This window comes from Bactrocera dorsalis, unplaced genomic scaffold (assembly GCF_023373825.1).
Source record: "Bactrocera dorsalis isolate Fly_Bdor unplaced genomic scaffold, ASM2337382v1 BdCtg316, whole genome shotgun sequence".
Classification (NCBI taxonomy): Eukaryota; Metazoa; Arthropoda; class Insecta; order Diptera; family Tephritidae; genus Bactrocera; species Bactrocera dorsalis.
The window spans coordinates 1-25,000 of record NW_026038367.1 but is presented as its reverse complement, the minus strand read 5'-3'; the positions used below and the strand labels follow the sequence as shown (position 1 = coordinate 25,000).

The window sequence follows — 25,000 nt, the reverse complement described above, 5'->3', positions numbered from 1 at the left end:
TCAGTATGTATGACAGCTATATTCTATAGTGCTGCGACTTATTTCGTGAAGAACCCTCTTCTTATAAAAAAGATGTTCATGCGAGGACTTGGTTTGTATAGCAGCGGTATGCTATATACATACATATAATATGTAATGCCCCTCTTTTGGTGTGAAAAGGACGTGGGCAAAATTTCGCATCGGGATCTCTAAAACTTAGTTCCGTATATACAGATCTCTGACGGTCTCATCTTGCTAAAATTTAAATTTTATACCCTTTTTACGTCTTAAAGTAAACAAAGAGTATATTTTTCTTAACAATTTCTTACAATTAATTAATTTTGTCACAAAAGTTTATGTTAAAATAGTTTAAAATTTTCAATTAATTTTGTCACAAAAGTTTATGTTAAAATAGTTTAAAATTTTCAATTAATTTTGTCACAAAAGTTTATGTTAAAATAGTTTAAAATTTTCATACTATTAGACTACTATCAGCGGTTTTAGTGAGAACTTCATTGTATGTTGTTACGTATATACTATTTTCCACGTTAATTTACCCTATAGCCCACAAAATAAATTTGAAGTTTTATTCAATAACAGAGATTCTTACTCTTTGTTACCAAAACTCAATACAACACTTGTAGGTATGTCATTTCTCATATGCTTGTTGCCGACTCAATAAAATATGAATTAATAAAATAAACAACGATTGGGGTCGTTATTCGAGTGTGACCTTCAAATTGAATACCTAATCGACTATATTTAAATTACCCTGTATGGCGTTTATCACATGAATAACCGCTACTAAAGTCATCATACCTTCGCACATAAAATAACCACAAAATTATAAATGTTGTAGCTGAAAGGCTAAATCGATTCGATGATAACTGGTAAAAATGTGTCAAAAGGAGTACAATTAATCGTATCCTCTGATCGAAGGAAGGCATACGATTGTGAAAACAAAACAGAAATCAAAGGAAAAACAGTTTATGAAAACGATCACCCGAGCTGAAGATGAGAATGAACTGCGATTCTATACATACACGTATTATATGTATACACAAATGCACATGAGTATGTACTGTTTATTAAACCAAGAAATTATCTACTATGTGGACTATATATCAATACACATATCAGTATGAACGTTTGTAAAAAAAATTATGAAGGCTATGTGTAAGTTAAATATGAGTAAAGGAGTTTGTCAGGAGGAAAATGACAATAAAGTGCCTTAAATACAAACTCGATAAGCATTTATTCTTTGAAAGTGTAAATGCATATTTCTCTGGTGACGAGAAAAAACCAAAGCATGGGGCAGGAAAGAGAACTCAATCTACATATGTATATGGTGAAGTGCACATTGAAGCACACAGGTTATACTTACACATATACAACTTTGACAGAAGGTAATGAGGCACATATTTATACGTACATACGTGAGTATACAGGCGGAGCACTGGTTGAGCATTATTATATTGTTGTTATTGTTTTTACTATGCGCATCTTCAGCGATCAATTTATATATGTATGTATGTATACCCTATGGGGTGCAGCAGACGATAATAATGACGGCAAAAGCAAACGAACACATGCAAACCCTGTGATTAAGGAACTAAATGAACAAGAGGAATAAGCAAACGAACAACAAAGTACCAGATAAAAACAAAAACAAAGTTAAACATTTAAAGCTTGAAATACATGTTCAACAATGTGTATGAACGTACTTATGTACATATATAAATTTTTATATACTTTAATAAGTACCTAGATATGTAGATATGTTCAAATGAAGTAGCTCTGACATGGTGTGGCGAATAATAATAATACAAGCACGAAATGTGAAGTACACACAACAAAGAGGCGAAATGTACCAATGGAATTATACACAGATGAAATGGAAGACGACACAGCCAAAATGGTGAGCCGGGAGAACAAGCAAATATGAGAAGCAAAAGGAACAGGTAGATTCTGATATACATATGTAAGAAATGTCGAGAAACGGTAGTTCCTAATAAATAATTTAATATTTTCTGCCGTTTCTAATGTCACAAAAAAAAACATTTATGCATAATCCAATAGGTTTGTTCATAAAGACACACATACACAATAAATTGAAAAAGAAGCAAGCGAAACTTGGATAATCTTGGCAAAGCTACTTGGTCATACAAAATACGGTGTGAACAGTAATGAGTTTGAGATACTACCCTTATTGATTTTTCATAAAAACATCAAGGAGTACATCTCCCACTCAATTCATCATCTGCGAATCCACACGATGCGTTAAGTAGAATCAATACATATACAATTGTTAGTAGCACATAGACACAAAAACTTAAAAGCAATTCGAATTATATTATTACTGATTTTCATACTAAATTAATAACACGTGCCTCTAAATAAGCATGCAGAGATCTGATTATAAATTAACAAACAATTCGAATGATAAATATGTTCGCTTATATGTATATATTTGATGTCCAACTGGTTAACTCCACCAAAGCTTACCATTACCACTTCCAGTATTGTGAACGTGTATGCTACACTTTCTGTTAGTGTTTTTGCTTCACCTCCCACCGCTTATAAGAGTGATCGTTTTCAATGACTTCCACACTCAGTTGTTTGCCCTTTTTAGTGGTTTGCTTTTTGCATATGTAGATAATTATGTACATATGTTTTTAAGATTTTTTCTTTTTGTTTTTCAATAATTTTCAGCACACATACACAGAGTTACAACACAGTATCTTATTTTCCTTTTTTAGTTATTTTTTATATCACTATACAAATTTGTTCATAGTTTTCAAGGGGTGTTCACATAATTAAACATAGCAATGTTCGCATTACAAATGTCTTTGGAACGAGTACACTGAGTATGGTCAAACTGGGATGGCGACAAATTGTGTGGAACGGAAATAACGCGTTTTTACTTTTATATAGTCATGGAACGTAGCGAAAGCAACAAAGATAATTGAATTTTATTTCACCGTTCTTCACTCACGCATTTATGATACAGCAGAAAGATATGGAATGGTATTTCTTGTTCTCATTGTTTTAACTAAAAAAGTTACAAATTGTTATGACCCCAGTTATTGCGTCCAAGTTAACTTGTTTGTGTGTTGTTACTACTGTGCTGGTGCTGGTATCGACCTTAAACCGCAGTCGATATGAGGTGCTGATCCTTGAGTTCTACCGTAGCTCCTCCTTATTAGAGTTCGTTCCTGTCACTCACAGACGTTCAATGACACAATTTTTTATTTCTTTTTTTACGTATAGCCCCATACACTCCTTCCAAAGCATGTAATGCGAACGTTTCAACTGCTACTTGTGTATGCGATTGCGAGGCCGTCCGACGGAGACCCGTTCGTATAAGTCACACAAAAGAATTTTTACATGCGATTTTCACGACTAATCTTGGTTATAATCTACATATTTCAGTTCAAATCATTACTACACTGGTTTGTGCTGTGTTTTTCACTATTTTTGCATATTTCCAAACACTATAATTAACTTTAATTCAGTTGAAAATATTCTGCACCGAAATGAAAAATTACGACAACGTCTAGATATTGTGTAGTAATAGAGTACACATTTTGACAATGGCCGACACAGAGTGCTCGCGAATAGACAATTTACAGCTACGTTCAAGTATTCAAATCATAGCAAGTGTTCAACGATTAAAAATTATAGCACATAACAAAAATTATATATTATTTTTTTACATCCTATTTTAAATAAACAATATTTATAATTTTATAACCAATATTAAATATAATAAATCATTGGTATGAGCAAAATATATTTTAGCGAAGTCATTTGACAAGTTATTTCTTATTTATAATTTTTTTTTACTATTTATTCTTGATACTTGTTTAATTAATAACTTTATATTCAAATTTTGCAAAAGAAAATTAATTTTGTTTATATTTACTTAAAATATTTTAAACTAATTATGATATAGGTGCACGTTGAACATACCACACTTAATGCAGCCCTGTATTTGTTGTCAACGTGAGTCGTTTTCAGCTGTATGATTTGCCGCTGATATATAGGAAAAAATATTAAATTTTAAAGCATCTAAAAATTGCTTGAAATTTTATTAGAAAATTTTAGAAAAGTGAAAGTGCGGATTTAAATTTAAAAGCACTACAGAGACCTAAAAAACGTAAACATGGCGGATAAAAATTCCGAACAAAGTATTATGGACAAGTCCATGCGATCAGTTTTCGGTAAGTTTTTAAATATTCCTTACCTTTAAAGAAATGGTAAACTATACGCTATACTAATTACATTTCTTGAATAGTGGGCAATATTCCGTATGAAGCAACGGAGGAGAAACTTAAGGAGATTTTTAGTGAAGTGGGACCGGTCCTCTCACTCAAGTAAGCATAAAGCCCTCAAGCCGATTGTGAATTTTTATAACTAATAATACTGCATATATAGGCTAGTATTTGATCGTGAAAGTGGAAAGCCTAAAGGTTTTGGGTTTTGTGAATACAAAGATCAGGAAACGGCTCTTAGTGCAATGCGTAATTTAAATGGTTATGAAATCGGTGGTCGTACACTACGTGTAGACAACGCTTGTACTGAAAAGTCTCGCATGGAGATGCAACAGCTGCTGCAAGGTCCACAAATTGAGAATCCCTATGGTGAACATTGTGATCCAGATCAGGCACCAGAAATTATCACAAAGACCGTGGCATCTTTGCCACCAGAGCAAATGTATGAGTTGATGAAGCATATGAAGCTTTGTATACAAAACAATCCTTCAGAATCTCGTCAAATGTTGATGTTAAATCCACAACTTGCATATGCTTTATTGCAATCAATGGTTGTAATGCGCATAGTTGACCCGCAAGCAGCATTGGTAAGGATACTTTTATAAATGTAATCGTACATATAGTTCTTGCTTTTCACTTTTGTAGGGAATGCTGTTCAAAGCAAATCAGATGCCACCTGTACTTGGTGGAAATCCGTTGTCTGGAAATGTACAATCGCAAAGTATATCATCAAATATTATGCAACAATCACAGCCACAACCAACGCAGCCGCCGCCAATAGTTGGAGGACCCCCAATGCCCGTACCCGGTCCGAATTTCAATGTAATGCAAGGTGGTGATATTGATTTACGCGCTATGGGTGGTCCTGGTTTAGGTGGACCCAGCAACCTGGATCCAAGGCAAATGGATCCGCGCATGGCACGAAATATTGACCAAGATATGCGCGCTATGCCGAATCCCGTACCGCCACCACACATGGATCCACGTGCACAGCGGCAGATGCCACCACAACAGGTTAATCCACAACCGTCTTTCCCAACGGATCCTCGACAACGACAAATCGACCCCCGACTTCGTGGAAACGCAGCTGGACCACCGGGCATACCAGGTCCCACTATGTCACAGCAACAACAAACAGCTCAGCAGCAGCTGCAAAATCGTTTAGCTTCGAATTGTGGCATACCAAACGATGCAACGGATCAGGAAAAAGCCGCACTTATTATGCAAGTGTTACAACTATCGGATGAGCAGATTTCGCAATTACCACCGGAGCAACGCGCCAGTATTTTGGTACTAAAGGAGCAGATCGCAAAGAGCACACAGCGTTAATTTCCAATATATTCACTATTTAAATGAAAACCTGGATTACATATGACTTAACTATTTCCAATTTAATAATAGGTACCAATGTAATCTATAATTGGTTTTTTTCAGACACAATAAAAAATTTATAGAAATAATGTTGTATACATATTTATTGTAGCTTATGGCAGGGTGACCAAGGCTTGATGTAATTTTTGTACTGCCGTATTAACAATTTGTCGCAAACTTTCATCTTCCGGGCAATGCACTTGCTAAAAATAAAATAAAAGTTAACAAATATATAAGTTTGGGCATATTATTTAACTAACCAGTGTTTCCAAATTCACTTCGGCGCGCTTTCCGGCCACTGTAACGGGCAAAACATCGCCTTTGAACATTTTTGGTACTGAATGCTCGCCAAATGTATCCTGCAGTGTTTCCACTAAACATTCATTAAAATGTGTGCGATCCGATTTGGCTATAGCCGTGGTGCCCTTAATGTTAGTACCACCCATTTCAGTTTGCATTATGCAAGCGAGTACGGAGTCGGCGAACATATCGTTAACGGGCGTTGCCTGCCACTCCATTATAATTATTTTTCCCTCCACCGATAAGTCGATGCACTTAAATGCGCGAATACGTTTTTCTTCCTCTAGTACTTCTGTCGTGCCGGCACCACCAATTCGATCCAACAGTAACTTTAAGGTGCTTAACGAACTATTCCAGGGTATGGATTGACGCTGTGTTACAACGGACATACTCATGTCGGTGTATTCTGAAAATAATTATATTAATGCAAATATTGTCAACGTATTTAACAGATAACTTACTCGACAAATCAGAAGCTGCAAGCAGATGGTATTTGAAGTCGCGTTTCACCAGAACTCCAGATAATTTATTACCAACTTCTGGCTTTGTAGCCGCTAAATTACCCATTACTTTGGCGGTTTTTTCGCCACGGAAGTATAGCTCCACGGAATGTGTATTTCGGGGATTGTAGAATTTGATGTTTGTGGTAGTATCGGCTTCATATTCACGCTGCAGTGCCATTTTAAGACGGGACATTTCGTTCTGCTCACCATGAACCAAAACCTATACGATTGAGATATTTATACTAGACAAAATTTATAAAAGTAAACGTAAAGTAAACTTACCACATGTTGAGGTTTTAGTAGCCGTATAAATTCGCTGGTTTGTTGGTAGTCAGTATGTGCAGAAAATGAAATATAATCCACAGACATATTTAATGGCAACTTTTGTCCCGCCAAAGTCGTAATTTCTTCTGGTTCAGACAGTATGGTTTTAGCCAATGTACCTTCAACACAGTAGCCAGCAATAATGACGCCATTTTTCGGATCTGTGCACCAATTTTCGAATAATTCTCGCGACAAACCGCTTTGCATCATACCAGGTGACGCCATCACAACACAGGGGCCAATGTCGTCGAAATGATCTATGCCTTTCAGGTTTGAAATGTGTCGAAACACAAATGGATTATTCACAGCGATTTGGCGTCGTATCTTGTCATTCATGGCATTAATATATGTTTGATATACAGCCATGCATTTCTTAGCCAGCGATGATGCATAGTAAATGGGTATTTCATGCAGTTCAGGATTCTGTGACCAATATTCGTCTAGTATAAGTAGCAACTCTTGAGCGCGTCCTAAAGCAAAGACCGGTATCAAGCAACGACCACCCTGCTGTACCGTCTTTTGCACCAATGATGTAAATCTGTTTTCACGATCTTCGCGCTTTTCATGAATATGAGTGCCATAGGTTGATTCCGTTATGAGGACGTCGGGTTTAACAGGTGGGATCTCGGCAGCCATCAAATGGCGATCTTCTTGTCTAGAAAAGTCGCCTGTGTAAAGTATTTTCACGCCGGCAATTTCAATTAGAAACATAGCAGCACCGAGTACATGTCCTGCATTGTATGCACAAAAGCGTACACCCATAACGTCACGTTCTTCGTGGAAATTTATAGTTTCTATTTTTTCCATAGACGCCTCCAAATCGGCTTCAGTGTAGAGCATTTGCTCTGTGGAAATGTTACTAATCTTTATGTAATCCGATAACATCCAACGGTATATAGCTTTCGTGGCGTGTGTCATAAAGCATCGCCCACGAAAACTGGTCTTCATTAGAAACCATGGCAGCGCACCGCAGTGATCCAAGTGAAAACTATACATAATGAAACAACAATTAGTTCTATGTGAGTGATTTTTATGGTAGTTATTTCTATTACTTACTGCGATATAAAGAGGAGATCAACTTCATCAGCTTCTATCAAGTCTACATAAGGCAATGCATCCATACCGGATAGGCCCGGGTGTATACCACAATCAAGCTATATAATGTACAATTGTACTATGGTTTATGTTTAAATACAAATATTTCGTAATAAATACCATGATCTTCTTTCCCTTAAAATCAAGCATTATACAAGATCTTCCAACTTCTTGACCGGCCCCACTAAAATGAAGACATTAGCACAATTACATACATAGAGGAGTATATTTTTATTTTTTTCTTACAGTGGCTTAATTTGAAGAAGGTCACTTTCTTCTGCCGGTACTCTATCATCATTACGTTGTGACATTTTAGTGAATGTTTAATACAAATTATTATAATTTCTTGAAAATAAACACGCGTTTAAAGAAGCAAATAGAGAATGGCAAATAACATAAAAATTTGGACGCCAGCCGTTCTAGTAAAAGCCGCAAATGTCAAAAACAGCTGTGTACATTTTGGTTAAGGGTTAACAAGTAATCATAATGACCAACATTTGTTCCGACAGTTACATTTTTTTTTTCAATGTGTTGAATTTTTGTACATTTTATGTACCTTTTTTTGCAACAAACCAACTTAAGGTGATATTATAAATGTCGATAAAAAAAATTTTAGAAAATAAATGCAAATTTTCAAAATTTCTCAAACAATTTTTTCTATCAAACACAGGTAACTCTGATAGAGTGGATTGTTTTTTACATTTGTTTTGCTCGCGTCATTCTTTGCTTCTTCTGCTTCATGCAAAACCATTCACAGTAGCAGCTCAATTATGTGTCATTCAATAGCCGTCACTCCCTTTCATTTTCTCTATTGTTTGAGTCTAAATTTGCAGTTGTGCATAGTTTTCTAAAAAATATAATTAATCTCTTGTGCATACCAATTAAATAACTAATAGCTCTGCCTCTAAACAATAAACTAAACGTGAACTGTAAAGAAATGTGTTAAAAATTGTATTTTCTGTACCAGGCTAAAGTTAGCTAGATGTGAGTTTGCAGCGAAATGAAATTTTTAATAATGACGTAAAAATTGAAATTTTATGAGTGTTGAATATATAAAACAAGATTGCTAGATATAATCAAAGTTTATGAGTGCTAACCAGTTTGTACCTACCTACTGGAAAAGTGAACTAATAAAATGAGTAAGCCAGAAACTGATTCGGATAGTTCTGAGGAGTTTTTCGACGCGGAGGATTCAACGCCAAATCGTTTATCAACATTAAGGTTTGTATATTACGTGCGGGTTTTAAGATGTTTAATATTAACATGCTAAATGGTATATTATTTCTCGCAGTCGCAAATGCAAGATATCACTTGACGGCGCACAAGCACAGGATGGATTTATATTTCCAGAACCTGCTGTGCGTGTGAACCCTTCATCTGACAGCGATGCAACTCCAATAGGCGGTGTAACACCAGCTACCAGCAGTCCGACAAGCAGTCTCAGCTTGGGTGTGCGCGGTCCCAAGCAAGACATGTTTGTCGAACCTAAGCCAGTATTGGTAAGAAATTACATTTAATTGACAATTGACATCCACAATAGAAATTTTCTTTAAGTTGCTGCCTCTCGTTTATGTCGTTAGTTGCATGCAATTGTTTACGTTTGGCAGTTCGTTTGTAAATATACTAGTTGGTCAAATATATTTATATTTGTTATTTTACTAAAATTATTATAAATAGAAATTGTAAGGGCCCTAAGTTCATTGACTAAGCTCAACTATCAGTATGTAAATTAGTTATTGAAGTGCTTCCGATTTCACTTTCAAAACCATATTCGGATATGCTATGGGCCTTACATAAATTAACAGTTTTGTTACTTCACCCATTACTTCGATTTGTTTTATAATTGATTGGTGCCACTTTTATAAAGCGGTCGGCAGCCAAACGTTTGTGATAATAAAAATAAATTAGCATAGAAGTAAGGCAACTTTCTTTGTGTAATATAGCAGCATGTGTTTACAAGCTGCATATAAACGTTAAAATTAAAAGTTCGTTTAAAATTGAATACGTTGTTTTTATTGTATACCAACAATAAACGTATTGACGCCGGGTGAGACTAAAAAATTCTTATCATTTAATGAGTGTGCAATTATGTCATGGCTACGTTTTCGCTTACATACTTGAACTCGCATTAGATAAGTTATATTTTTATGCCTATGTACACAAAAATTTGTTGTTTGTGTATTATTTGCTGGCGTAGACACCGTTTACGCGGTTATAGCCGAGTATATATGTATTTCATCTATTTACTTAAAAACGCTTGATTAATTGAAATGATTTTCAATAGGAACTAATGCCAAAAAAAACGCTGAGTTGTTGGAGTACAAAGGAGCCTTTAGAATTAGATAAGTTGTTTTAGTGTATTAAATTTTATTGCGGAGGTCTTAGTTTTTGATATATCGATCTGAAATTTTATACACATCATTTTTCCCCATAAGTTGCTTTTTTGTCAGAACCGCCTCAACGGACAACTATAGCATATACAATTTGAATTTTTTTTTGCAAGATATCTTCACAAAATTAGGTTTGGATTATAATCTAAGGAATAATCACCAAAAAATTGTTCAGATCGAAATACTGTGGCATATAACTACCTTACCAACTAAGAGATAAAAATCAAGTTCTTGTGTAGAATCTTTTGTATTTGTGAAGTGTATGTGTATGCAACCGAAGTTAATGTTTTTCTTATTTTTGTATGAAGAAAGTGGGACTTTTTAACAACAACAATATGTAAGGAGCGTTTACGATCGCAATGTTGATATTTGTTATTTTTAATTGTCATTGTAGCACAAAACCGGAAATTTATTTAAGAAATGCGTTTAAATAACTGTGTGTAATTAAATATTTATGTTTTATTTTAAAGTATGTTTTTCGATCACAATCAGTGAAATCACTAGACATAATTATAACTTTTATTCCTTGTTAATTTGTTTCTTTGTTCGCTTGCTGATTGTAGATATTTTTTATGTTGTTTAAATTCAGTTATTGTGTTATACTTTTATTTACGATTTCTTTTTTTATTTTCATATCCTCTTTCGAAATCATGTAACAAACAAAACAACAATGACCAAATTCGTAACGTAGTTTGGTAGGCAGCGCTTTCACGAATTGCGTCAATGCATGCAAAATGATGAAGATGATAATCCTGGAAACACACTCACACCTGATTCTCAGGTATTATCACAAACTGTTTTTACTTTCAATTACTTAATTTATTTATTATTATACAAATCTAATAACTTAATTATAAATAATCACACACTTACTTGTACCGATGCAATATTAACTATTTATATCACTTATTTAGCATAACTTTCTAATCAATTTCATATATGTATGTATTTCATATGAGGTTTGTGTTTTAAGATAATTGATTTTAAGAGCAACTTAACTTTACATTATTACATAATATCAAAAAAATGCTTCAATTTCAAGTCAAATCTTTTTGCAAACCTCATATTCTACAGCAGAACTTATTTCAGTTATGAACAGTAATTTTATATAATTTCATATATTCATTTCAAATACAGAATAGTTCCACAGATGGCGTTTTTACGAATCGCACGACGCATCCGTTCAAGGTGATAGAGAATGACACCATGAGCATACAAAGTATGACCTCATTGGGTCGTGTTGGTCGCATACTAGCAGGAAATATTGATCCATCAGGTATGTCAGTTTTGCTAATTTTTGTGCGCAGTTACTGAACTCCACCTTTCTTATTACAGCTATGAGCGTGGACCGTGAGTCGCTAGCTGCATATTCGACCGCTTCTACGAATTCACATCAGTTGCAACAACAACAACAGATACAGCAGCAGCAACAGCAACAACAAATGTACTTACAACATTTGCAGCAACAGCAACAACAACAGCAGCAACAGCTCCAGCAAAATTTGGGTATTATGGCACCATCCACGAGCAATAATTTGGCGGCTTTGGTTGAGCAACAGAATGCTGCGGCTGCAGCAGCTGCTGCTGCAGCGGCGGCACCTCGTGTCAGTAATACGTCACGCATGAACAACAAATACAATACGACACCATCGCCATCACCAACGCATAGCCAAACATCCACAACAACAATTGGTGCTGCAGCAGGTGCTGCAACAAGGCCGGCTGGCGATAGCAAGATAATTTTTCAAGAGCCTGATGTGATTGCGAGCACCAAATTGGCACATTCGAAAACAACTGATTCGATCACTTCAAGCGGACCGATTGCGCCACCGCGACGCAAGAAAAAGTCTCGCAAATCAACCAGTTCCTCGGATCAGTATAGTTTGAATGAGGCGATGCACACGTCCGGTGCTCCAGACACAGAGGATACTGACAGTGATACACGTTCCGTGAAGAGTGTGCTCGATGTACAACAGAAGTTGCGTGATGACATTGCCGAGGAAATCGAGCGATCTTGGAAAGAGAAAAACGTAATGGCAAGTGCGAATGCTGGCACGGTACCGATCGGTACAGCAACAATAAATAGCTCAGCGTTGCATATGTCTGTAGCTGGAGGCCGAACACACAGTATTGGCATGAATGCGCTCACAATGGGTATTACCAATATACCTTTAGGCCCAGGCATGACTATGGCAACGTCAACGGGCATCGCATCGGCATCCATTGCATCACTGGCACAAACTTCCACATGCAACACACGGCCTGTCACTACAGCCACTGTGGGCGGTTCTATAAATCGTATTTCACATTCACTAGGCAATAGTTCAACATCGGTTTACTCGAAGCCTAGTCCATCGAATTCGGCAAAAAGCAATTCTGCGCCTGGACGTGTTAGATACTTGTATGTAATCAAGATTATTGAAAAAACTACACAAATGTTATGCCTTAAAATAAGTTATGCTGCTGGTTTTATTTACAGTTCTATTGATCCCTCACAAGGCCTCAATCTATATAAGGCCACACAAGGTGGTTGTGTCGTTAAGCCACGCGACGAGGCGTGCAATAAAGCTGAGGGTCCTACGCAAGAGGAGATCAAGCGCATCGAACAAATTCTGATGGATGACGGTGCTCGTCCCATTTTGGCTGGTACAGGTTCGAACAGTTTGGGTAGCGCCACAAGGTAAGCAATTTCAACGATTTTGGAATAATAGTTATTTTGCTTAAAGTTATGGAATTAAAGTAATGTTCAATCAAAACTTATCAAATTAGCCAAATGTTCGCAGACAAACATTAGATATTCTTGGCATTTGACGGAATTGCGAACGTGCCCTAAATATTTCTAAATTTTAATTATAAACAATTTTGCATACGAAATCAACAGTCATTATTAAACTTAATCTGAACCCTTTGTGTGCATTCCGGGCATCAACAAATTAAGTTTAATTTACATAACCTATAAAACTTGAAATAGCTACCATAAGACAAAACTAACGATGAAAATGAACCGATGTTACGAAATTTTGACAGCATATCAGTTTATGCAAAGCAAACTGTTTCCATTTACTTTTATTGAATTAACATGCATTATGACCGTTTTTTAGGTTATACGCTAATTTCAAGAATTTCCATTTCTTTAAGATATCAATTCTTTTTGCAATGCAAACTGACAAAAATTTGTGACTAAAAATTACTTTTTAAATTTCTAATTCAAGAAGTTCAGCATTAAGAATTGAAATCCCAAAATCAAAAATAAAACTTCTGAAAAATATAAATCGCTTTAATGAGTAAGTTTGGCGACCAGTGCTCTAGAGTATTGAATATGACTCCTCTATGCGAGCTCTAGTTGAAAATGGAACACGAAATACAGAAACGCGAAAACATTTAAATTTTAAAAATTTAAAATAACTTCTTTTCTAAATTATATGATTGTTATTAAATAACTTTAAACTCAAAATTAAAAATATTAATCCGGGTTTTGAGGTTAAAAATGATTTTTAATCAAGATATTTGGAATTAGGAAATTTATGTAATTATGAAATATTTCTTTTTTAATCAATCATTTATATGTGGGTATATTGAGTTTGCCACAAAGCTTATAACACATATAAGGAAGCTTCGAAAACCCTGTAAAATATATTTATAAATAAGCAGCATGACGAGCTGAGCCATGTCCGCCTGTCTCTCCGTCGGTCAGCCTCGCCCTCCGTCAAACTGACTGATCAAAATCACGTTAGAGTATGAAATCTTGTAGTTGTAAAGAGTATTATAGCTTCAGTGCAATTAAATATATTTTCTTCTTTTAATCCATTATTTGAAACCTTGGCGGTATAAATATCTGTTTGATATATTTTATCCAACCCCTCGGATATTGAAGTTTTGAACATTTTTTTACGTTTTATAATTGTTTTCCTAGCAGAGCAGTAAGCTATCTCAGTTAGTCATCTCATGGGTAATATCAATTAAGAAGGTTTTAATTCAATAATCACAAAAAATCATTATTAATTCGTCCAAGCCATTCAAAGCTTTCTAATCATTAATGACATATAAAGGATTTAAATGAACTTTAGTAAATTCTCCAATTCTTACAGCAATCCCTTTGACATATTCATTATATACAAATTGACCACGTTGAAAGGGCCGTGGCACTTGAAGATCAAGTTAGTGTTTCAATCCTCTTTGTTTTATCACTTTTTATGGCTCAGAACTCATTCACCACTTCAATGTACATACTTTTGGTGCACAAGAGATATATTTGTACATGTAAATAATAATATTTTCGCTGTAAACGCTTCTTATAGCTTTACTAACATACATACATACTTGTGTATTTTGGCCACTTTTTATCGAACGTCTTGAGCAATTAGACTTTGCTAAAGTTCATTTAGATTGCTTATAAAATTGATTCTTGCTGTTGTTGTTATTATTTAAATATACCGCCAACTAATGTCGGACGATTTGTCACCTTGCAGGTATCCCTCACTTGTGTACCGTGCAAGCAGCGACAAGGAGCGTCGCAAATCCGCTGGCGATGAGGATGTTCTCAAGCAGATGAACATCTATGTGCGTACGCGCACTAGTTCTGGCAAACAATTAACCGATTTTGAAATACTCAAACAGGTTCCCGTCAAAAATTTAGATACCGGTGAAAATATGACATTGTCGGAGGTACGATCGCCACCAGTACCCGAGGGTTGGAATCCATTGTCGTTGCATATACTGAAACTGACGTCACATCTCGAGGTGAATCCAAAGGAATCTGATGAGGAGAGCGTCATTGGTATACCGCCATGCAGTGAGGGTCAACCGCCGGATGAGGAGGAGGGCGAAGCGGAGGATGGCAGTCGTTTGAAGAAGAAGACGGCGCGCTTTAAACGTTTCCTCGGTTATACTGTGCGTAAGACGGTGGACAAGGCTAAATCGCTGGCTTCTGAGGTGTCACATGCGCGGCACAAAGAGGACGTTGCCGACATAACGGATGTCATGAATCCGGAGGCGAATATCAAAATAAAAGCATCATCTACGAATAAGGGACCATATGAATTTACTAAATTGCAACACGTGCAGGTTGGTAGCGCTTTGAATGGTCCAGAGTGGTGTGGTTATGTAAGCTTGTTTTCTCCGCTTTTCTGCAGGACTTGTATGGCGAACACACCGGTGCTGTTTGGTGCATGAAATTCAGTTCTTGTGGTCGTCTTCTAGCAACCGCTGGTCAAGACAAAGTGCTACGCATATGGGTACTAAAAGACGCCTATCCATTCTTCCAAGTAAGTGCGCTTCTTTGTTAGTAAGTCTTATGTGCTTCCTTTGCTCATGTTCATATCTTTGCACAGGATATGCGTACCAAATACAATGCAGATCAGAAGTCATCGCCTACACCCTCACAGGAATCGCTTGTGTCGCAACATTCGGAGGAGGCGATCGCCATGGCGGCCGCTGCTGAGAAATGCACCGGCCCATTTATGCCGAAAGCATTCTGCACGTATATCGGACACACCTCGGACTTGCTGGACGTGTCGTGGTCGAAGAACTATTTCATACTGTCTAGCTCGATGGATAAGACTGTACGTTTGTGGCATATATCGCGCAAGGAGTGTCTCTGCTGCTTTCAACACATTGACTTTGTCACGGCAATTGCTTTTCATCCGCGCGACGATCGCTATTTCCTAAGCGGCAGTTTGGATGGCAAATTGCGCTTGTGGAATATACCAGACAAGAAGGTGGCACTGTGGAACGAAGTGGACGGTCAAACTAAACTAATTACGGCGGCGAATTTCTGTCAAAATGGCCAATTCGCTGTGGTCGGCTCGTATGATGGACGTTGTATTTTCTACAACACAGATCAGCTGAAATATCACACACAGATACATGTGCGTTCAACGCGTGGCAAAAATCGCATTGGGCGCAAAATAAGTGGCATCGAGCCGATGCCGGGCGAGGACAAGATACTTGTCACATCCAATGACAGCCGTGTGCGCTTGTATGATTTGCGTGACTTAAATTTATCCTGCAAATATAAAGGATATCTGAATGTTTCGTCGCAAATCAAGGCCTCCTTCAGTCACGACGGCAAGTATATAATTGCTGGCTCGGAAAATCAGTGCATATATATTTGGAAAACGAATCACGATTACTCGAAACTAAGCTCGGTGAGTAGTAGACGTAGACGAATAGACTATTCAACTGCAAACATTGCATAATAGTTCTAAAATTGAACGTACTAGTATCGTAAATATTAAATAACTGAAATTAGCAAATTATAATCATATTTTCTTCAACTTTTCAGGTGCGGCGCGATCGCAGTGACTTTTGGGAGGGCATTAAGGCGCACAATGCGACAGTGACTTGCGCCATTTTCGCGCCACATCCTGAGGCCATCATAAAATCGGAGCCGGACGAAATTGGACACAGTGAAAAGGTTAGCAAATCGTAGACATCTATTGTTTCTAATTTTTTATTAAAAAAAATTTTGTTTAAATATTAGATTTTCAATTTTTAATCCCAACTCCTTAGATTAAAGATTAAATTTTCAAAACCAAGTTGTTGGCACTCAAAATTAAAAATTAATCAGAATAAAAAATTTAAAATAAATGTGTAATTTAAATTTAATTTAATCGTAAAAGTAAAATTTAATTTTTAATGAAAATTTAAATTAAAAATTTTAAATAAAAATAAAAATTTCAATTAAAATTTTTAAATATGAAAATTAAATTTTTAATTTAAAATTTTTAGCATGAAAAATTGAAAATTTTATTTTTAATTTAATAGAAAAAATTAGAATTGAAATTGAATTTTTAATGAAAACTTAAATTTAGTTTTAAATGAAATTTTAAATTTGATTAAATTTAGTTTTTATTAAAAATTTAAATTAAAACCTTCAGAGGCAAAAATTGAATCAGCATTAAAAAGTTAAAACAAACTTTTAATTAAAATTTCATTACAAATTTTTTTTTAGAATTTTAAATTTTTTACAAATTTAAATTTGAAAATTTAGTTTTTAAACAAAAATTTTCGTGGCGATAAATTCATTCTTTTTTAAATTAATAGTAAAATTAAAATTTGAAATATAACTTTAATGAAAATTTATTTTTTTAAATTTAAAATTTTAATTTTTAATCCTAAATTTGTTGTGATTTTGGGATGGAATTTTTTTTTAATTTAATAGTAAACCTTAAAATTTTAAATTCTAATGAAATTTTAATTTTTTAAACTGGAAATTTTAATTTTTATTCCAAAATTAATTTTTTTTAATTTAATAGCAAAACTTAAAATTTTAATTTCAAATGAAAATTTTATCTTTAAAGCAAAATTTTTGTGACGAAAATTAGAAAAATATTTTTAATTTAATTCTAAATTTAAAATTTTAATTAAACATTTAATCTTGTATTGAAATTTTAATTTTTAAATTTGAAAATTGGGTTTTCAAACAAATTTTTTTAATTTAATAGTAAAATTAAAAAAAAGAATTAAGAAGAAGTAAAATTAAAATTTCAAGTTTAATTTAATTGATTTTAATTTTGGATTAAAAATTTCAAATTTAATTTAATTGATTTTAATTTTTTTAAATTTGAAATTTTATTTTTTAATCCAAAATTAAATTTTTTTTAAATTTAATAGTAAAACTTAAAACTTTAATTTTAGTTTCTAATGAAAATTTTATCTTTACCGCAAAATTTTTGTGATGAAAATTAAAAAAAAAATATTATTCCTTTAATAGTTAAACTTAAAATTTAAAATTTTAATTAAACATTTTATCTTGTATTGAAATTTTGTTTTTAAATTTGAAAATTTAGTTTTTAAACAATTTTCTTTTTTTAAATTGAATAGTAAAATTAAAATTTCAAATTTAATTTAATTGATTTTAATTTTTTAAATTTGAAATTTTAATTTTTAATCCAATTTTTTTAGGGATAAAAACTTGTTTTTTGTTTTTAATTTAATAGTAAAATTAAAATATCAAATTTAATTTTTTAAATTAAATTAATTAGTTTTTAAATTTGAAAATTTAAAAATTTTTTGGATTTTATTTTTAATTTAATAGAAAAAATTAACATTTAAAATTTAATTTCTAATGAAAATTTAATTTAATCCAAAATTTTTGGGATGAAAAATTTAAAATTTTATTTTTAATTTAATAGTATAACTTAAGATTTGAAACCTTAATTTTTTAATCCGAAAAAAAACTTAATCTTAAAAATTGAAAATTTAGTTTTTAATCTGAAGTATCTTGAATTAAAAATTAAGAAAATATATTTTAATTTAAAAATTCCAGTAACAAATTAAAAAATTATTTTTCAAATTAAAAGTTAGAATGAAAAGGTATAAAACAGCAAAGACTTTCATACATATTTCTTAAAGATAAGCTATCGTTTTTAAAAGATTTTTAATGACAAAACTTCTTTTTTAAATATTTAATTATAACTCTGGAACTATTTTTTTTTTCATCCGGTAAAATAAATTTTTAATCCGGTTATTGGGATAACAAATTTTTCTCTTTCAATACCGCATTTGGGTTTTAAAATTTTAAAATTAATTTTATTTAAGATTTTCAGGATAACAAAACAAAAAAAAATTAATTACAATGTTAATTGAAAAAATAATTACATTGTTAATTGAATTAATTTTTAATGCAATTTGCGATCCTGCCTTTACTACATTATAACCTCACATTTCAGATGCAAAACCATCAGCCGGATCCGCTTGTGGAACAGCATAAAAAAGGTTGTGGCTATGTCATGGTGAGCGCCGACTTCAACGGTGCCATTAAAGTGTTTATCAATAAAACAAAGCCGAAACACAGCAGCTTACCGTACACAGCAATCGCAGACTAAGCTTACTTACATATTTAACGCTGAATTTTATAGTTATTGATTAAAAGAAAACAAATAGAAAAAGAAAAAATAACAAAAACAACAAGAAAAGTGATATTGGTTAAGATGGCAACAGCATTAGCGCCAATTACGAAGTTTAAAACTAAACATTTGTTTCGTCAAATAATAAATGAAGACTAAAACGAAAACTAAAAACGAATACGCCTTTAGGCCCAATTGTGGCAATTAAAGTGAGTTCGTCTGTAGTAATACTATTAATAATAAAATATAAATTATGTAACTATGCCACATATGGCGCCAGGAGAATTAAGCCTTCTCCAGATTTGTTAAATTATGCACCCTTTCTTATTATTGCGTTAAATCCAGCATAATTATAACCGATTAAGAGAGTATTAAGTATTGTATATTGTGACAGCTAATATTTATATAAAATATATATACAAATATTACATACATTTACTATGTTTTTGTCCGTACTTTGTTTTATCCTATTTAATTCTGCGCCGCACTGCATTGTATTGTCATGCGAATGTGTTATTATCGATAATAATAGCAACTATAATGTGGCATATCGTTTTCAATTCTTGTAAGTTTTCAAATGTTTGATTTGCTGTTGACGAATACACACACACATACATACTAAGCTAATAAGTATTAATTATTACATTTAGTACACACGTGGACTAGTCTCGAAGCAATACAGAACAAACACATATAAATAATTACAATAATTAATTCAAATCGAATTGGGATTAACTAAGAAATGTCAATTTGTTTAGATAGCACATTGCATAGCACTGCATTGCAGTTTTGTTTACTAAGTTGTAAAGAAGCCAATTAACTATATGTATATGTATGTATTTATATTGCTAATACGTGTGTATGTAAAGCAGGTGATTATGTGAAGATAAACAAAACATCAAGCAAAATAAAATGCAATTTATTTTATTTACAATAACAAAAATAATTTTCAATAATCGAATCTAATCTAAGCCAAATGGGGCTACAACTTGGGGATTGATATACATATTTTTTTATAAACTTGAGTTTGCCACGCAATTTGTAACACCTCGGAGAAAACGTTGAACACCCTATAAAGTATATACTTAGTCTTCACATAAATTCTGTTACAAAGTTTACAACGCTTACAGAAAACAAATACGCAAGTTCGTTTCCACGACAGTCGGATCTAAGAAACCGGAACGGATCCGGTATTTATTCGGCCTAGGGCTGTCAACTCGGCACCATGTGTCCAAATTAATCTAACCCCCATAAGGATGATAATGATTATCTAGGTTATCGACGACGTCATTTGGCGGAAAACCCAGAAAACGTGCGTTTCGACGGGGTCGGACCAAAGGGAAAAGGGTGTTAGATGAGTGGGGTTGGCGGGGCATGCAAATAGGTGGAAGAGAGAGAAGAGTGTTTTAATCTTCTTTATTGTCGTAGACACCCCCTACGTGGTTAGGGTTTACAACAGCGCGCCAGTCGCTGTTCCTTATCGCTGTTTGGCATGAATTGGAGATTCCATGTGTAGCCAGGTTCGGCGAGAGAGGACTTTCTCTCATCCGAGGCTGTTGCGTTCTTTTAATTAGGGGTGTTTTTTTATGTGACGAGTCCCCACCCCAGCGCACTAATCTAGGGAGGGAATGATTTGCCTTCTCCCATTATATCGCCTTCAAATGGATGTTCTTAGGCTACCCAGAGGATACTTGGTCAAAGACCGGAAGTCGTGAGCAGCTTGAGTCATATGTAAAAGTATCATTTCTGGCCACTGTCAAGTGAATGGCGCTCAGAGAACTTTCCCCTTTTGCGTGAACTTCTATACATGACTGCATTCTTCACTACAATGTATTCATGGTTTCATAGCTGCAGATAATTGGCCGTCCAGGTAGTCCAGGTTGGAATCCATTGAACGACCGTCTGTGGTAAGAGTTGGAGAATACGGCTAGTCGAATACCCCATAGAAACTTGGAGTGCCGCAAAAAATACCAATAGAAACTGTCCGTGCTGCTGTTGATCAATGGCCAAATCATTAGATTTATGGTGAGCTCACTATATATATATTATCAGCGTAAACTGCGTCGACTTAGCCGTATCCATTTGTCTATCCGTCAGTTATCAGTTCTTGAGATATCGAAGTGAAATTTTGAACACGTCCTTTATTACCCAAGAACCATTTGTCGGAACTGCTTATATCGGACCACTATCAGATTTAGCTGGTCTATAAACTAACCGATCAAACTCTAGTCCCTTTATCGATAAGGTACCGTCGCGAAATTTCGTGAAAATTAGCTAAACTCTAAAACCTTCGAACAAATTGTTCAGATCGGATCACTATAGTATAAAAACAGATCGTTCGAAATCTAGTTCTTGTATGGATAAAGACAGGTATGTCGTCTTCATATTGAAGTTCCTATTTGAAATATGATATTCTTTCCTGTAATTAATATTATAACTTGAACAACACCTAGCATTAAGATTCCTTTATCCTCCTGGTCCGCACCAGCGTTGAGTCCAATCTGACCACGAAAGGATGTTTTGGTGCGTACGCATCATAAGGTTGCATCCAAATATCATTGGTAAGTGGAGTGCATGCCTTTTATGTCGGCTTCACTGAATTGACTATAAACTACTTCACTGCCTACCACATATCTACGGATGTAGCACTAAGTCCCCGCATGACTCTAACCACCTCTTTTAATGCCCATAGAATTTCTCTCATCTAACACCCTACTACCTATGATTCGAGTACGATTTTTAGGTCTTCCGTTAGATAATTTCGATGAAAACTAACCTGATCCTTATACCCAAACATGGTCGAGATAAACGCTACAACGAAAACAACAAGACGAATCCAGTAGTAGGGTCATACCTATTACATGCTTTTGATATGGTCAACCACATAATGCTACTAGAGGACTACACTCCCTGCTAGCTTTGCAGATGGACTACGAATTATCTGAGCGATTATCAGCATTATACCCTCTTAGAAGCCTCACACTCTCGGCTAATAAATCCACAGTGGCTCTATTCATCGATTGGGCGAAGGAGTGCAAATTGTAAATTAACAACCACAAAGATTTGACAATCTGCACTCTGCGTACGACCGCGATTACGATCAATATACTGAGCCATAACATCATCCTCGAAGTGCCGATAATAATTGATGAAAAGGCAAAAAGAGGTTGTTCGCTATACGAGTATACAAGACAATCCATCGGCCGGCCCTAAACTACGTCTTCTCAGTTTTGTCGCAGAGAGTTAGGTTAGGTTTACGTTAGGTTAAGAGGTCGATCCGGACAGGGTTTTCACTAAGAACAGCGTAAAACGCCGGCATGTTTTGGTATCTAAAACCGGCAATGTCTCCTGGTTTGCAGAAAGTAAGACTGTCGAGATGTTTTAACCTCAGTCTTGCACAGACTGAACAATGGAGAAGAAAGTGTACCTGGGTGTTTCCACCTCACCTTCCTGTATACAACTTGGACAACTTGCGACCAACAAGATTTTTAGCCTTAACGATTTATGTCTACTGGACAATGTCCAATAAGAAAGAAATTCAGTTTTCAAATAATATATATATTATGTCAAATATTCAAACTTTTTTTATTTCTGTATCAATAAAAATAAATGTATAATGAAAAATGCAAATGTGCCTCATATTCAGAGAGAATAAAATATAACAAATATTTTGGGAATGTTTAATAATTCACACCTTTCATTTCCCGTGCAACAAACCGAACATTATGAATAATAAAGAAAATCATGAAATTTATAGTATAAAATAATGAAATAATAAGCGAATTCATTTATAAACGTCAATATACGGGTATCTTTATGCCCCATACCCATAGTAGGGTAAAATGTAATTAAGTCTGCAATTCAATTTTGCATATATTTTTCTAAACTTTTTTATAAGAATAGAAACTATCCTGTATAAGTGGTTGATAGATGCGAGCGTCCCTCTGTTTACGTGCATAAATGTCGGGATCGTACAAATGCACCTCCATGATGTCATCCACGTTGTGCTGATAGGGGCCCGAACCAGTCATGGCACCTGAAACAGTGGCGGAGTTCAAATCACCAACGTCATCCATACGCATGAAATCTGTCATACTTATAGCTGTCGAGTTGTCAAGGCGCTTCGGCTCTTTGACAATGCGCGCGACCAATGTGCGCTTGAGTACAATATTCTGCAGGGCTTGACGTATGTCTTTTTCACGCAGGCGCGGATTCGGTACCAGACCGTGGAGGCGGGCGCGTATTGTGCGCAATGGCCAACTGATTAATTCGAGCGGACATTGTTTGAGTTGTGTAATCGACACCGATGCCGTGTTCAAGTAATCAACGAACAGCACATCCACTTGCTTGGCGACGGGATTGTGGGAGCGTATTAGTGCGCGATACCATTTCTTGTCCTTCTGGTATTGTGATAGGCAAATGGTGCGCGGTTCGTATTCGGTGAGCATTGGTGCGGACTTCACCAAATGTTTGATGCGTCTCTGCAGTTCCAGTTCGCGATATTCGAATTCGGTGAGATGTGGTAGAATTTGTACAATTGTCGGCGTAACAATAGAGACAACACTGCATTCGAAGGAACGTTTGCCCACTGGTATTTGTGGCATTTTAAAACATTCAATGCCGCTGAAGTGTGAGAAGACCGATGACGTTTCATTTGGGTAGAATCGATCGAATGCCGATGTTTCCATCACCTAAAAAGTTCAATAAGAAGACATTAAGGATTTTTAGTGTTTGGATTAGGACTCAACTGATAGAGAGTTCAAAATTGTGTACAAAATATGTAGAGCAGCAGTCAAAGGTGCACACGAAGAAAAATTATGTTAATATTTATACTCTGAACATGGTATATTAAGTTTGCCACTAACTTTGTAATACCCGGAAGGAAACGTCTGAGACCATATAATAATATACACACATATATAAGTGATCAGCGTGACGAGCTGACCAATATATATCTGTCTGTTTGTATATATGTATATGAATAATTCACTCAATTATTGAGATATCGATCTGAAAATTTGCACACGACTTTTTCTTTACAAAAAGCAGCTCAGCTTGTCGGATGCACCAATATCGAACTTTTATAGCATATACATAGCTGCCATACGAACTGAACGATCAAACAAATGTCCTTGTATGGGAAACTTTTCAATTTGAAGAGATATCTTCACGAAATTTTGAATGGATTTCTGTCTAAGGTGGCATTACAGTCTCCGAAGAAATTGTTCAGATCGGACTACAAAAGCTTATAACTGCCATACAAACTGACCGATCCACATCAAGAAAAATATCTATTTATATCATTTATGCTATATTGCACCTGAGAAAAGTATTATAGCTTTGGTGCAGCCGAAGCTAACGTTTTTTCTTGCTTTATTATCCCTAGAATAATTGTTAGGACTAGAATTTGTACTGCTATTCTATAAGTTCCATTAATGATTTCATCAAAAATTACTACCTCCTCGGTTTATTTTAAAGAGAAAATATTTCCATTATACACATATTGAACGACCCATCTTATTCAACTGGCTGCCTTAAGACTTCAGTGTTGTTTTTTGTCTTACCGTACGAATGGTTTATCCTATATACACATATTAATAGAGAATGTTGGCTATCTCCATAACTAATTTTATAGACTACAAAACTAAAATTCCCAAAACCCAACTTACCAGATTTGAACGCTGGGAAACGCTAACGCTGTTGTGAGTTTCCAGTTCTATTTCTTTATTTTTTCCCAGTTCTTTTGTTTTTTCCATTTCCATTTCTTTATCTTTATTTTTGTCTTTTTGCCGTTTGGTTTCGTCAGTGGTATGCCAATAATTCAACGCAAAACTTTGCTCCAACTCAACAATGGCGGCATCTTCGTCGTCCTCTCCAAGGCCCCAACTGGCCGCGAGAGCGCCGTCAGCGCCAGC

The 25,000-nt window shown here is 34.9% G+C and overlaps 4 protein-coding genes across 8 annotated transcripts; 2 read left to right on the top strand and 2 right to left on the bottom strand.

Moving 5' to 3' along the window:
• Window positions 1-3,952: 3,952 nt before the first annotated feature.
• LOC105221906 (cleavage stimulation factor subunit 2) lies at window positions 3,953-5,702 on the top strand. The gene is made up of 4 exons (XM_011199048.4): window positions 3,953-4,202; window positions 4,277-4,355; window positions 4,417-4,840; window positions 4,899-5,702. The coding sequence occupies exons 1-4, from the start codon at window positions 4,145-4,147 to the stop codon at window positions 5,580-5,582; spliced, it is 1,245 nt and encodes a 414-aa protein (XP_011197350.2). The 5' UTR covers window positions 3,953-4,144; the 3' UTR covers window positions 5,583-5,702.
• Window positions 5,619-8,288, bottom strand: LOC105221905 (cleavage and polyadenylation specificity factor 73). Its single transcript, XM_011199046.4, has 7 exons — window positions 8,093-8,288; window positions 7,967-8,030; window positions 7,808-7,905; window positions 6,710-7,739; window positions 6,386-6,647; window positions 5,885-6,330; window positions 5,619-5,827 (listed from the first exon to the last, which is right to left on the bottom strand). Exons 1-7 carry the CDS (start codon window positions 8,155-8,157, stop codon window positions 5,738-5,740), a joined length of 2,055 nt encoding a protein of 684 aa, XP_011197348.2. The 5' UTR covers window positions 8,158-8,288; the 3' UTR covers window positions 5,619-5,737.
• A 333-nt stretch (window positions 8,289-8,621) lies between these two features.
• LOC105221908 (uncharacterized) lies at window positions 8,622-19,519 on the top strand. 5 transcript variants are annotated; one of them, XM_011199052.4, is made up of 12 exons: window positions 8,622-9,067; window positions 9,138-9,345; window positions 10,928-11,017; window positions 11,374-11,512; window positions 11,572-12,637; window positions 12,692-12,916; window positions 14,706-14,796; window positions 14,854-15,300; window positions 15,369-15,500; window positions 15,567-16,382; window positions 16,520-16,651; window positions 18,909-19,519. In XM_011199052.4, the coding sequence occupies exons 1-12, from the start codon at window positions 8,982-8,984 to the stop codon at window positions 19,062-19,064; spliced, it is 3,588 nt and encodes a 1,195-aa protein (XP_011197354.2). In that variant the 5' UTR covers window positions 8,622-8,981; the 3' UTR covers window positions 19,065-19,519. The 5 variants fall into 5 exon arrangements, with proteins under 5 accessions (XP_011197354.2, XP_049318119.1, XP_011197353.2 ...); XM_011199051.4 differs by having other exon boundaries at window positions 8,623-9,067; window positions 12,716-12,916; window positions 14,706-15,300; XM_011199050.4 differs by having other exon boundaries at window positions 8,623-9,067; window positions 14,706-15,300.
• Window positions 19,520-22,637: 3,118 nt separating this feature from the next.
• On the bottom strand, window positions 22,638-24,993 carry LOC125780247 (tudor domain-containing protein 15-like). Its single transcript, XM_049462165.1, has 3 exons — window positions 24,755-24,993; window positions 23,182-23,776; window positions 22,638-23,121 (listed from the first exon to the last, which is right to left on the bottom strand). The coding sequence occupies exons 1-3, from the start codon at window positions 24,845-24,847 to the stop codon at window positions 22,967-22,969; spliced, it is 843 nt and encodes a 280-aa protein (XP_049318122.1). The 5' UTR covers window positions 24,848-24,993; the 3' UTR covers window positions 22,638-22,966.
• Window positions 24,994-25,000: the final 7 nt, after the last annotated feature.